General features: G+C 46.4%; 1 protein-coding gene across 1 annotated transcript in view; it reads left to right on the top strand.

Annotated features, from left to right (window-relative positions):
• Positions 1-3,633: 3,633 nt before the first annotated feature.
• EHBP1 (EH domain binding protein 1) overlaps positions 3,634-14,274 on the top strand; it is a gene marked incomplete at its 5' end in the record, with an annotated part of 230,829 nt that continues 220,188 nt past the window's right edge. Inside the window, one exon of the mRNA XM_081998215.1 lies at positions 3,634-3,737. Coding sequence (XP_081854341.1) covers positions 3,634-3,737 — 104 coding nt within the window. The remainder of the gene's footprint in view (positions 3,738-14,274) is intronic.

The following is a 14,274-nucleotide window of genomic DNA, read 5'->3' on the forward strand; positions in this document are numbered from 1 at the left end:
TTCTGTCTGGTATTTTCCAAGTCAGAACCAAGCGTATGTGTGCTCCAGACTGCGCGTTCTTGGTCTGATGTGTTCTGGAAATCCTGGCCTCATTTCCCAAATCCTAAGCAGGTGATCTGCACTTAAAAAAATAGTAATGTCTCCCTTAAGTGTGTGTTGGAATTACTCTGTGTGTGCAGATCAGCTGCAAAACTGGGACAGAAATCTTAGGCAGATGTGCAAAATCTTCAAATTGTAAAAATATGCAAGAAAAAAAGAAAAACATTTCCGAGAAAACCTGTGAGTAGTACAACTGTCACATTCCAGTGTAACACTTTAAGAGGGAAAATCACTGCCTCTTCCAGGACAGCTCCAAATCGGTAGAAAAGGCGTGCCCTCTGGCAGCTCGGATAAGAGAGGAAGGGAAGGAATGAAGACTAACACATTTTAAGCAAAGGGCCGACCTTTTTAATAAGCCAGATATTCGCCCTTTCCAAAATAACTTGCTTCAGCTTAGGCCTGTGGCCATCCACACGCTCATTCCTCTCCTTCCACTCCAGGCGCTGAACGCTGGCAGCCTCTGCGATACGCTGGCACGGAGGCAGCGTAGGGAAGAGGAGGAAAAGACCGGGACAAGGAGCTTCCCAGTCCACGGGTCAGGCTTGTGCTCCATTTAGTTTGTCACGGGGGAGAGCAGAGAGGAGGACTGCAACGCCCCGGGCCTCCAATTCTCAGACCTCCGCCGCGGTCTGGGAATCCTTCTTTCCCTGTGCTCCCACCCGGGAGCTGGCTGGGCCGCTTGCTTGCCTGGCCGTGCGGGTTAAGATTCGCTCCCACGGCATCGCGCGCAACCGCGTCGTCCTGCCTCTGGAACCCGCTTGTTGCAAACGGCGCTTCGGGTCCCAGGCCGCAAGGCGCCGGCACGGGTGTAAGGAGAGGGGTCGGCGGGCAGAAAGCCGTGTGCCGCTTTCCCGCTGAACCGGAATAAACCATCGTTTCCTTTTGGATCAGCGTCAGAACCGCGGGTTTACGTCCGGCCGCCGGCGCCCCCTGCACGGCACCGCGCTGCAGGAGAAGCCTTTGGCGTGGTTTGGGGGGGATTCCCAGACCGCCCCCACAGGGATCGCCCCCCGCATCGCTCCCTTCTCCCCTGCGGGCACCGTTACGTGGAACTGCGCAGAACAGCCAACCCCCGGGGTCCGGGTGAAGTTCACGGAGCGCGTAACCGAGTGAAACCAGCAAGGACGGGCTGCGCTGCCTGCGTTAGTTAACTTCGTGTTTAATTGTCCCGGGGCAGAGCAGGCTGCGGGTCAGGCTCGGCGCTGGGCCGACACCTCCTCAGGGCCGGCGGGAGTGGCCCCGGCCGCGCCGGCGCTACCGTCCCTGGCGGGGGTTTCCCCTCCCCTCCCACCGCCCCTCCCCGCCCCCCGCGGCCGCTCCCTCCCTCCGGCCGCCCCGGGTCCACCTGACAGGCGGCGTCTGGGACCCCACCTCGGCTCCCCCCCGCCCCAGAACCGGCCATTCCCCAGCCCGCGGACGGCGGCGGGTCCCGGGGGTTGCTGCCGCGGGACCACGCCCCGCCCCTGACAGCCCGCTTCGCGCGCCACGCCCACCCCGCGGCTTTAGGAAGTGCCGCTGCCAATCGCCGAGCGCTTTCGAGCTGACGGGCGGCGGTGCTTACCTATGGAGTCGCTCCTCCTTAAAAGAAACCCTGCCTCGTCGGACGCTGCGACCAATCATAAAAAAGATTGAGTTGGGGGCGGGAGAAGACGGCCTGCGAGCTCCGTCTTTTCTCACTACCTCCCTCTCTCCGTTGCGCGAAGATCGCTCCTTTCGCCCGCAGGTGATTGACACGGTACGACAGCCAATGGGCTGCGGAGGGCGCGCGACAGGGCCAATGGCGCGGCGGGGGCGGGCTGCGCCGGGCGGCGGGGGCGGGGGGATCGGCGGGCTGGGGTGAGGCGAGGCGCAGCGCCGGCAGGAGGGCGATGGTGGCGGTGTGAGGCGCGGCGGAACCCGGGCTCGCTGCCCGTCGGGTGGGGTGAAGGCGAGGAGAAGCGGCGTGTGCCCAGTGCTCGTCATGAGGCTGCAGCAGGACGGGGACAGCCGCAGAGCGCTGCCGCCGGCGGAGGTGCCGCAGTAATGGGCAGCGGCAGCGCTGCCTCCCGCCTGCCGTGTGGTGCCAGCGCCCGCGCCCGCCCGGCGGGGACCGCCCGTGAGGAGCCGGGGGCAGGTGAGTGCCGTGGCGCGGAGGGAGCCGCCCGCGCTGCCCCGCGTCTCTTCCCCCTGGCTCCTCAAGCCGCCTCTCCTCCCCCCGTGCTCCCCGCCGTTGGCGTTTTAATTTTTAAACCCCAATGGCTCCTGGCCAACGGCTGAGGGGTGGCGGGGGGTGCTACCCCGGCGGGCTGGGCGCTGAGGTGACAGGGGCTGGTGAGGCGGGGGAGCGGCGCGCTTCTCGCCCCGGGGCTCCGTGGGGACAGCCCCTTCCAGGGGGACATTCCTGGACCCCAGGTTGCCTTCTTGCCAGCTTTGGTGCCATCGTACCCTTCCTTCTCGCCAGGTGCGGCCACCTTTTGCTTCCCCATATTCCTAACGAAGAGCCTTTTTCCCCTGTACCCAGCAGAGATGCTGCTTTCCTTTGGAGGGAGAAGACCCATCTGGGTTTCTCCTCTCCCTTTTCACCTCCCTGATGAGCGTTTCTCAGCTCAGGATGGAGAGCCATTTCCATTTCAATATGATGCAGCGAGGAAGATGGGGAATCCTGGGCAGCTAGGGCTCGGGAAATGCCCCTTCCTTTTTCATACTCCTTCTCACCCTGGCACAGGCATTTAAGTAGTAGCACTCCTTTGCCAGCTTCTTGGCTGTTCCTTCTCTCTGGAAAGAGAAATGGGAGCGGGAGGTGGGGATGTATGTGTATGTGTGAGAGAGGAAACAACTGTTACACCTTTTGTCATCAAGACAAAGAACTTGTCTTCATCTCCCTATGTCCCTCCCTCTGGGTGTATGTTGGCAGCACCTCAGCCACTTTGCATTGCTTGCCGGAGATGCTTCATAAGGATTCGGTGTGGCCCTGACCTGCCCTTTTTTGTTGTTGTTGCCAATTATGATGGTTCCGATAAAAGGACATGTTGATATGTTTCCAAACAGACTTGTGGTTTGCATTCCTGAAATTGCTGCATTCTCATTTATTTATTAAATTGGAGGGGGGGGGATGACAACAGGAAGGGGGATATGTTTTTGTGGCTTATTGTAGTTGTTTGGAAGGCACAAGATCATGTGGAATTGCAGCACTGTAATATGGAGTATATTAACCAATGCTTTCTCCCTCTGTCTTATTTGTCTTCTAGCCCTGCAGTCTCCACATCATCTACTGTGTGAGGAATGATGATTCCATGAGAGAAGTTCCTTTCAATTACCTGTCTGCTCCTATTGCATGCTGCTCCTGGCCAGTGATGAGCCATTTGGCTAGACTGGGATTTACCGTGAAGAAGGGAGAGGCAGAATATGAATTGTAGACATCCCATCAAGTTCCTTACTCACTGTTTTTACTGTGTCTGTATATAAATCTGCTAGTATCGAGCACACACACTCTTAAACCTTCATTGGTATTCGCAGAATTGCTACTGTGTAAGAGGACTGGTATTTATCACCGTCATGGCTTCAGTCTGGAAAAGACTGCAGCGTGTTGGAAAACATGCATCCAAGTTCCAGTTTGTGGCCTCTTACCAGGAGTTGATGGTCGAGTGTACCAAAAAATGGTAAGAAGCGGCTCATGTTGCTGCACAAATGGTAGAATAAGTTGCTGGTGCTGAAATAGGGTGTTGCTCATTTTGTATGGTTTGGTGTGTGTGCATTGGTCTTGCCTCCCCTCGCTTTCTCTTGCCTGCCCATTGCAGAAGCAGCTGCATGGGGTGCTTGTCTTGCTTGTTGAGTGCTTGCTTTGCATGCTTATCTTGGACCTGTTGGTTTTGTTCTGTACTCTGATTTTCTTAGGTGGCATTGTTGTTACCATGCAGAGGACGGTGTGTTCATTAGCTCGGCATCTGTGACTTAGTAGTGTGGTTTCGGTTGTTGTTTGGTTGGTTGGTTGTTTTGTTTTGTTTTTTTAATATTTTCCAAGACACGTTTTCCAACTTCCAACTCAACTCCTGGTGCTGAGTGTTACCTGTTGACACTGTTGTTAACTGACTGAGGCATTTGAGATCAGCCCTGAAAATGGCAGTGTTTTAAGCTAGGGTGGATACCCATTTCAATGTTGACTTTTTTTACCTGAAGATGTCTTGTTTCTCCTCCCTCCTTGTTCCTTTCCATCTTTTAACAGGAAGACGCAAGAGGCAGATCCTTGGGAATTGTGTTAAGGTATTTGTTTAGTCAGGCAAGAACTTTTGTGTAGTGGTGGTCCAGTTGGATGGCTTTGGAGCTGACTAGACAGCAGTCAACAGTTAATGGTATGGGTCTGGTGCATCTTCCTTCCTGTGGAAAATGAGCTTAAATAAATCTGCTAGGGAAGACTAGAAGCTGCTTTTAAATAGTCAAGCAAAGATCTCCATTGTACAAATACATAAGTGACGCTTTATATATTTGGAATATTGACCTTACTGTCATAATCCCTCACATTAGTGTGAGCCGGTAGCATCAGGGGACAGAGAAAGTACTTTCCAGACCTTGTGTACTGAGATGTTCAAATTGCCTTGTAATAAACTGCAGCCTCGTTTCTAATATTTGGCCTTTCTTCTTGTTGGCAAATTTGGCGCTTAGATTGGCTGCTTTTGCTGGTTATGAGTAATTGCCTTTACAAATCTAAATTCTATCTCTTGGTGTTGGAAATCTCCATCAAATGTGCTGGAAGGCTGCTCTCTGCTCTGTCTTAAAGGAACACTGTCAGGTTAAAAATAAATTTTAACAAATTATCTTCTTGCCTAAAATGTTTTGAAAGAGATTAAGAAGCAAAACCGTTTTGGAAGTTGAACTTGCTTTCACAGAATAAACTACAAATAAAAACCTATTAAAAGTTGAAAGAGACTTTCGTGATTATCTTATGGAATCTACTGTCTAGTTCAGGGCAAAGAGTTTTCCACAGTAATTTTGGTTTATCAGGCTTATTTCAGCAGTTGTGTTTGTTTATTGCTTTTTATGTTTTGTTTGCACAAACTAGTCTGTTTTGGCTTTCATTTTCACTTTGATTCACTCCTTGCTTGACAATTTTGCAGAATGCTTCAGCACTAAACTATGATAATGCTGCAGGGGGATGTTCAGATTGGATCTGCAGCTAACTTTCACTTGATTTAAGAAAAGTAACACACAAAAGTGTGTGTTACAACAATCTTGTAATTTTAGAACAATTAGCTTATTGTTTAATCATAAACTAGAGTGCCCACCTAGCAAAAAGCCTTTTATGAAGTAGTGAAACAGCTTTTCAAAACCTCAGATATGCAACTGATTTTTTTTAAAATAGGTTGTCTTTCTGAATCTTCATTTTATGTTCTTGAATTTAAATATATGCAAGATCAGTGGCTTGTGTTGGTTGTGACGCAACAGTGTGGTGGTGAAATGTGGATGAATTCTAGGAAAAATAACAATAGGGAAAAACATCACTCACCCAATCACTTGATTGTAGGGTTTTCTATTCTGCTTCCTCTTGTTTGGAGAACCTTAAGAAAAATGTTCTTTAAGCATGCAAGCTAAAATACAGTATTTCTGCCATAAGTGGAACTCCTATATGAAACAAAAGGGTAAATATTTATATGTTTTGAGACCCTTCAACTAAGTCTTTCCTTAACTTTGGAGAAGATACAGTTTTGCATGTGCTGACAGAATCACTGCTTCCTCTTATTTCTAATGCTTGTCTCTGAGTTTGGCTCCATGTGAGAACAAAACAGAAGAAATGAACTCCATATGCTGTTCTTGCTGAAAGCACGCAGTATGTATTAAGTGTCAGTGCTGTTAGTCTGCAGTTTGTTTGATCGAAATGTAGTAAGCAGTAAGTTATTTTAATGTACTGGCATTTTAACAATGCAGTGTTTCTGGAGGAAAAGAATGCTCCATTCATATTTTAAAATAAATGACAATACAGTCATAAACACACTTGAACTGAGATATGTGTGTTAGCAAGGATTGTGCATGACCAACACAGGCTGTGGTGCCTGTCTGTGAACTGCTATCTTCTGTTAGGTTTACATTTTCTAACTCCTCAGAAAGTCTTGTGCTTTAGAATATTTTTGTAACTGATTGTGTGCGGTTTGCAATGTTGAGTATGTTTCTGGTTGGCTTTTATACTTTTTGTCTCCTCTGAACTTGTATTGATTTGAATATTTTTTTTTTCTTTTAACTAAGTGTTCAAAATAGCTTCTGCTCTTATTTCTGGAGTTACGCTGGCGGCATGGGAAGTCACTACCACTCTGGTGCTGCTGCTTCACACTTTTAAAGGATTATCTCTAGGTGCAGCAGCATTTGTCCAGCACAGGCTGAAATTCCTTTTGCTTGCTTTTTCTGCTCCTTAAAATTTCTGGTTCTTGTCCCTATTAGTGACTAAAGACAGATGCTCTCAGATGATTGCTTTTCATTGATGGTGCATTTGGGAAGGACAGTTTGTGATGGAGTGTCCAGTGTTGTCACTTTCTGTTTTGTTAGAAAAACCTTATTTTCAGATAGTTAACAGGACTGAGTTGCTTCTGTGGCATTCTGGCTGCTCCTGCTGACCCAGACCTAATTATTGTGGCTGCTCAGTACCTTTGAAAAATTGAACAGTTATTTTTAAAATGTAAGGCTCTAAGTTAACTAAGTAAATAAATGTAGTCTTGGTCTTTAATATGGATTAGTCAGTCCTACTACTGGGAAAACGTAATGCTTTGCATTAATCATACAAGCACTTGATTTTTTTGAAAGGCACTTGCTTGGCAGTGCTGGAGTACGTCATCCTCCACTTACCCTTGGAATAAGCTGGGGCAACACAGGGTTTGTTTTCTACCCAGCCTTGCCAGTGAGCTGCAGTCCTGGCTTGGAAAGACTGTGCGTGGTAGGAGAGAGTTAATTTAGTCCTTATTCTCAGTGCAGCGCCATTGAATAAACCCAGAAATCAGTCTCATGCATTTTTCTTAGGCTTCTACAAAAGAAAGTTGTATTTGCTACTCTGTGCTGTTGGAGCAGGCTGTTGCTGCGTGGGAGAGGAGTGTGCTGGGCATTGCTGGCAGGTATAATGCTGTGACTTGCACAGGGGACCCGGTTCAGTTGCCTGAACACTGGTGTCTAGCACTGTTTGAGATGCCTTTGGGTTTCCTGCCAGTCCAGCTGCCAGTTTGGAGGAGCCCAGGTCTCCTGTTGATCCTGTGTCAAGCCTGCCAGTCTGGCATGCATGTCTTGTGTTCCCTGGGGCTTCTCAGCTGCTGGAGGCCTCTGTTCAGGTGACTGAGTCAAGGCTTGGCTCAGGCACAGGCTCAGCAGAGGAGCCTCACAGGAGGAAAATGCTCTTTCGCACCAGAGATCAGTTCCAGTACTCGGACCTGAAGTCGTGATAGCTGTTTTACAGAGTTGCTGAAGCACCTAGTGCTAACACATGAGCTCTGTAGGATGGCTTTTATGTTTCCTTATTTTTGTGTGATGTCTCACAAGTCGGGGACGCAACAGGGACTTCAAGTGTAGTATTGACTGGTTTCCACAGAGAATGGCCTAACTCTTACAGAGTTGAGGTTGCCAAGTTCCTAATATGGTGTCCATTAGATGCTTTTATGAGCGAGAAAGCTGCTTACCTGAATGCAGGTGCCAACTGCTTAAAAACGCTGGAAAAGAGGAAGCCTAAGAAGGCTTTTCTACAGGATTTGCCATTCCGTAGTTGCTTTAGAGATAAAGAAGTATCTTATTTTTTACCATGTTTGTAATATCTGTCATCTTCTATATGAATGGCTTTGCTTTGAAATCCTGTTTAAAAATACAGCGAGCCATGATGTTCTAAAAGGGTTAAACTTGTCTTGTATGCTGCCTTAACTGAAGACAGGCTTCATTTCCATGAGGCAAGTTGCCTGTTTTTGTATTAATTAGGTATGGTCTGAAGTAGATTCTGTATTTTCAAATACACATCTTTCTCTTTTGGAGATGAAGTAATGCTTAATCTTTTTTTCCAAAAGGCTTTAGCCATCTGTTTTTCTCTTCTATTGTAGTTTCATAACTGGATGCTGCAGGAATTTTAAGATTTGGCGTGCACTGTGCATGGAAGAGAAACGAGCTTTTTGAGATTCCACAGTTCGCACCAGTCTGCTTGCCTTCTGGTCACTGCTTTCCAGCAAAGTCTTCAGTGCTGAAGGCCGCCAAAAGAACTGGAGTTAGCTGGTTGCTGTAGAAATCCTTGGCTGTTGCCTGTACAGGGTCAGGCTGTCAGATTGCTCAGTTAAGAGTGGATTTTGTGAGCACCTAAGCACTTTTAATTATTAAGGATGATTGCATTGAAACGTGTGACGAGAAGAGATACAGTTACAGGTCAATTCAGAATCTCTTTGAGTTAGTTTTGCTGTGAGCCCTCCTTTTTGTTGTGGGCTTGCTCTTCTGAGTTTTTGATCAGATTTGCATTTGCACGTTAGCTACGTAGGTATACTGTAACTAGCATGGTTTGCGCAAGGAATGCGTCATGCAATTTCTCCTGCTTTGTAGCTTCTTTTCTCCTTCTCAGTTAAATTATACTCTGTCCTCGCACTCTTCACTGAGATCTCTGATTCTACACCAGATAATCACCATCTGCAAATGCACTTCAGCATTTTCTTCTCCATCCTTTTCCAGTTTTGACTGAGGACTTTTTGAGGGCTTAAATTGTGTATCAGGCTTATTCTTTTAGAATAATCACCACCAGCTGTCTTATAGGTCAGTCTTGTCCCTTTTTTCCTGCAGTCAATTAAAACGCTTATTATCTACATGCAAAAGCAGTTCTCCGCTGCCACCTTGCATCTCTCCTCTTTGTATCTGAAAGAAAATCCTTGATTTCAGAAATTTAGATATGCTCCTTTGTGCTCTCTGCCTTACTTTTCTACTAATCCTGGCTCCTTAACACCAGCTGCTTTCATTCCCTACCTTACCAAGCCAGCCTCCGGGCCCCTCTTAGAGCCTTATGTCTGTTCCATGGGCCACAAGTTAGGGATTTCTCATCAAAATTGTTGGTTGCAATATTGTGCAGTGAAGAGGCATGGGTTCAGTAGGGGAGGTGCAGGTGCATGTGAAATCTTTTTTACTGCTGACTTTTTCAGATCATCAGTGCTGCATACTTACACCCATTTTCTGTTTGCAGCAACTCTTTGAGACTGTTTGAAACTCTGTGTCCAGTTCCTAAAAGACCTCATTGGTAGGAGCAGTCACAAAGCTTAGTATCTGTAAGGTAGAAAGATTTGGCTTTGTCGTAAATACTTGTTCTGAATTTTATTTGTCTTTGAGAGACAGAATTCTTTCCAGCAATTCCTTGACATAGTTTATTGTCCTAGCGGTAACAAAAATAATTGTCTAAAGCAGAAAAGATTAGGTTATATCCAAGTTGTAGACAGATCCATCTTAGTGGTCTGTCATTCATTAAATTAAAGGGGTGAGGATGTCTTCTTGAATAAATAAAATATGCTAACTTGTGTTCTAACGCAGCTTTATTTTTTTGAGAGAGAAACTGTGTGTGTGTGTAACTTCTGTGCAGAGCTTTTCAAATAAATAAAACCTGGCTCTTCCTGGAGGCACTGTTACATGCATACAGTAAAGTACGTGTACTGTTCCTCTGAACCCAGTGGACCTGAGCTGGAATAAAGAATTTTTTTCAGGATTGGATCCCTGTGAATACTCTTTTCAGCTCTTTGTGTTATGAGGTTAAATAAAATGAAATATTATGACATTGTGTAGGCCTCATCTGAGCTGAGTTCAGTCTCTCAGGCTGTATAGTGCCAGTCTGTTGCTTCAATTAGTTTTTAATTGGTTGGAGAGTGCTGAAGTCCCTTTCACAGCTTAGTGTGAATAAGGAGAGGAGGAGGAAGCCAGTGAGGTTGACTAAATCTGAGGGAACTCATCTTACAAAACAAACCCTTCAGTTACTGTAGTAAAAGCATTCTGCTTGGATGGCTTTCTGAGAACATGGGGACTGGGGGGGGTGTGGTGTTTGTTTACTTCTAAAAACTTTCCTAGTTTACTCTGAGGAGAGCGTGTGAAGTGTGTGTTTGTTTCCCTTGCCCCTCTCTCTCCTTTTACTCCTTGGGGTAGAAGCTGGCCCTGGCAGGCTGTTTGCTGCCTTGCTGTGGGACATCCCTGAGCTGCCCTCTGCACCAAGTCTGCTCTGTGTGTCCTGGAGTGGACTCTGAAACGCAGGAACTATGCAGCTGAACTTTTGTTCCTTATTTAAAGATACGCACACAGCAAGAGGGTAAATAAAGCCGTCCTTGTTTTCTTCCTCTTGTTGTCTTTATTTGAAAAATGTATTTCTGCAGCATGCAGTTCATATAAGTGCATCAGAGCCTCTCGGCTGGGAAGCTGTATGTTTTGGCAGTTGAGGTATTGGATAGTTGTGGCTTTTGGCACCTGGAGAGGCGTTGCAGGGACTTGGGAACTGTGGGTTAAGCATGAGCTAAAATTAGCAGAAACATAACTAACACTGCTGTTCTTCAAAGCTCTGACTCATGAGGCTTTCTGGATTCAAGAGTGGGGCTGAGATGTCACTGTCCCTTAGCAGTAACCTTCTACTTTCCTCAGCCCTGAAGCAGGGGTAGGATGGCAGTAAGGCTGCCTGGTGTGTTAATGTTAACTGCCACCAACTTCAGTTCAGATTTGTAAGGTGAGAGTGAACTGCAGCAGTCAAGGAGCATATGCACCTCCCTTACGCTGCCCTGATGCAGTAGGGAGGAAAACCTGCCAGAGGGGTGGGCGAGATGAGCCACAGCTGCGGGCAAAAGTGTCTTGAAGTGCCTCAGCTAAATCACCCTGCTCCTGAGTCAGTGCCCTGTGCCGTCACTGCAGGGCTTCCAAATGCACAAGCTTTTGAGATGAATCAGAAGTGTAGGTTCCTCTGAACTATAGTTTCCAGCTGCCTGCAAACCTGTAAAGATGAGCAGTGCAGAAGTAATTCTCATTTGCCTCTTGAGGATCTCTTTGTAGTGGAGAGTCATTACTGGGGGTTCTTTTTTATTTCTATTTTATTATTATTTAAGGAGTCTTTCTTGAGGATTACTCCAAAGCTGTGGCCAGGCTCTGCAGCTGCTTAACTGTCTGCAGCTGCTGAACTGCGATCTCTGTGGCTCTGTATTTATTTTAGCACAAACTGGTTTTAGGTTTTGTTTCATGTGCACACTGGGTCTCCTGCAGTCATTCTATGGGCTTTGTTTTGGGTGAGCTGCTATATCAAAGCCTAACAGCACACTAGCAGATTTGATCTTTAATAGATCTGTTTTGAAAAATTACTTTGGTGCTGACCAAACATCACAAGGGCAAAATAACTTCTAGTTCCAAGGACAACTGAATTAAAATAGTTGGGGGCATTTTAAGACTCTATTGTATCACATCAGTTTTGACTCCCAGGTTACTATGGCCTACGTTACTACCACTTACTTCCTTGGTGCCATCTCCACAAGCACCTGTCATGACCAGTCATGCTCCATGTTCACTGCTGCCTCTTTCCTTACCCAAGAAGTAATGTTTGTTTCCTTGCTACTGCCTGATGGCTCAGAGTTGTCTGGGGCTGCCAGGTGGGTGGCATTGGCTGTTGTGGTGGGAGATAGATGTTTTGATGGGTGTGCAGCTTTGCTGGGAGCATATATTCATCTCCACCTGTTGGGACAAGCCCATCACCTTTCTTGTAGGCCAGGGAGACCAACAACATTCCCTAAGTCAGCTCTGGGCTTTCCATGGGATATGTTGCTGCCTGATGCCCTAAGATGATAGCTGTCTTGAACTTTCTTCAGTGCTAAGAGTAATGCAGTGATGCCTGTGCTTTTAAATCCAGTGTCATAAACCAACTTTCTCCTCCCAGCTGTGCCTGGGAAGAGTATTTGCATAGCCAGTACTGTTAATATCAAAAGCCATATTGAACAATGTAATTGGAGAATCTGGACCATTGAATACAGTTGGCAGCACGTTGTACGCTGCCACTCAGCATGCACTGTGAACTTCCTTTACTTTCAGCAACTGCTCATTAAGTAAATCTGAATCCTTTTGTTTATGGCAGTACATAGGAGGAGATTTAAAAGAACAGAAAAGAGCTGTCAAAACAGCTTAATTCTCTTTTCCAGCAAAGATCTAATTCAGCAGCCTGTAAATTTCTATACCAACCTGTTGCTGATTTATCTGTGGTTTATTAGCAGAGGACTTAACCTTGACAGCTCCTGGTAACACCTGCCATGATTATAGCTCTGGAGCCACAGCTCTAGCCATGTTGGCAGGTGGGTGAGCCTAGCTAGTTGTTAACTGCTTGGCTGTATTTTTCTTCTGGTTGCACCTACTGTCTCTTGGAAAACTGATTAGTGGTTTGCCTCTTCCTATAGGTAACCTGAGCAGTAGTTGTATAAAGCTGTTGAAAACTTTCAAGATAACAAGATTTTTTTTCAATCCTCTTTCTCATCAAGTGCAGATTTTAGCTGGATAGAGTACTTGGAATAAGTGTCTCAAGTTGAGCGAGTGAATATTCATAAAACTTCTCCTTGCATTCCTTTATCTTTGACATGTAAGAAAATTTTAAGAATGGGGAAGTCCTGACCCATTTTTCACCACTTCCTCTCATACCACAAAAAGCAAAAGAATCTAGCACAGTGTTACTTGGTTTTAAGGCATGTTTGGGGTGGTTCCCGTTAACACTTTTTAAAAGATCCTTTTGTAAGGTACATATGACAATGGTGTTTTCACCCCCTTTTTTGGGGATTTGTGCATGTAGAAGGAATTTTGGGTTGCAGGCTTTGCTTTTGGTTTTTCACTTTCTTGCTAAAATTGTTTACTTTCCTCCCTTTACATGGCTTCTCTGAGCTCCGGTGTCTGCATACCCTTTCAGAATATCAAGACACAGACAATCTTAAAACTGTAAAGGAATTATTTTCTTTCCCATGGATTCCTTTTTTTCATGTAGTAAATGGGATCTGGGTGGATTTTTTTCCATTTTGAGCTGAAAGATGACCAAGAAAAACCTTAACACCCTGAATTGTTATAGTGGCTGATATAATCATGGGATTTTTGGACAGAGGATTGATAAAGTGTGTGATGACCTATACTGTTAGAATTGTAAACAACTGGTGCTTAAGATATGGTGCCTCCTTTAGTCCATGGCTGTAAGACTGTTGGGGGGAAGAAGGCAACTCTTCTGCCCCCACACTTCTTTTCTGAAGGTAAATGCTATGCCAGCTGAAAGCTAGCTGTGGCATAACAGGGGAGTGCTGGAATATGGTAGTATAGAGAGCTTGGTGAAGGATGGTGTGAGGGGACTGCCCCTGACATGTCACCCTGTGGGCCTGTGGCAGGCAACTCTGCCATGCTGCCTCTTCAAAGCCTGTCATGCCTCCACACCAACACAGCTGTCCTTTTCTAGAGAGCTAGGACAGCCCTTTTCTCTGGGCATACAACACTTAGTTGATGAGGCTGTGCTTTTGGTGGTCATAACAAGTTGCCTTGCTGTGTTGTTTATGAACCTAGGGCTTCTCTCTTATTTTTAGCTTTGCTTCATAGGGGAAAAGTTCTCATGTGATGTTAAAAATCTGTCTGAATTGTCTGTCTGGCCAGCAAATTCAGTGTTGCGTCGGAAGGTTTCAAGAGACAAGTTCAACCAAAACTTACAGGGGTGGAAACCGCCAGCTATTATTTCCATGGGTTTTGTGACAAAGGGCTCCTGGACAGAAGACGGCAGTCTTGGTCAGACCCTGTGGCTGCAGGTAAAAAGCCAGTAACTCTGCATTTTATTAGACACTAGAGAATCTGCCAGGAGAAAGGTGCTGGCAGCCTGACCTCTTTCCCTCTGCTTGGGACTAGGGGTTTGTTTCAGTTTGTGCTTCCACGCGGCCCTTTGTGCGAGTGTATTTTTGGAGCAGGGAGCTGCTAGATACATTTCTGTGTTTTTCTGCTCCCCATCTGTTACCGTAGCCGCCTCCTGCTCTAGCTGCCTCAGGAGAAGCTGTACTGCAAAGGGAGGTGGCAGTTACCTTGTGCTTTCAGTTGGTGGGTTACCCGGTCCTGTTGCTTTGTGTTCATCTTACCCATCACCAGTAGCTTCAGTACTGCTGGTGGCATGGTTAATATCAATGTAGTACCATTGCTGATGACAATGCAATCCCTTCTTTCCTATTGCTGTACCAGGAAACAGGAATATGGAAATTT

The sequence above is a fragment of the Phaethon aethereus genome, assembly GCF_964289735.1.
Source record: "Phaethon aethereus genome assembly, chromosome: 3".
NCBI classification, from domain to species: Eukaryota; Metazoa; Chordata; class Aves; order Phaethontiformes; family Phaethontidae; genus Phaethon; species Phaethon aethereus.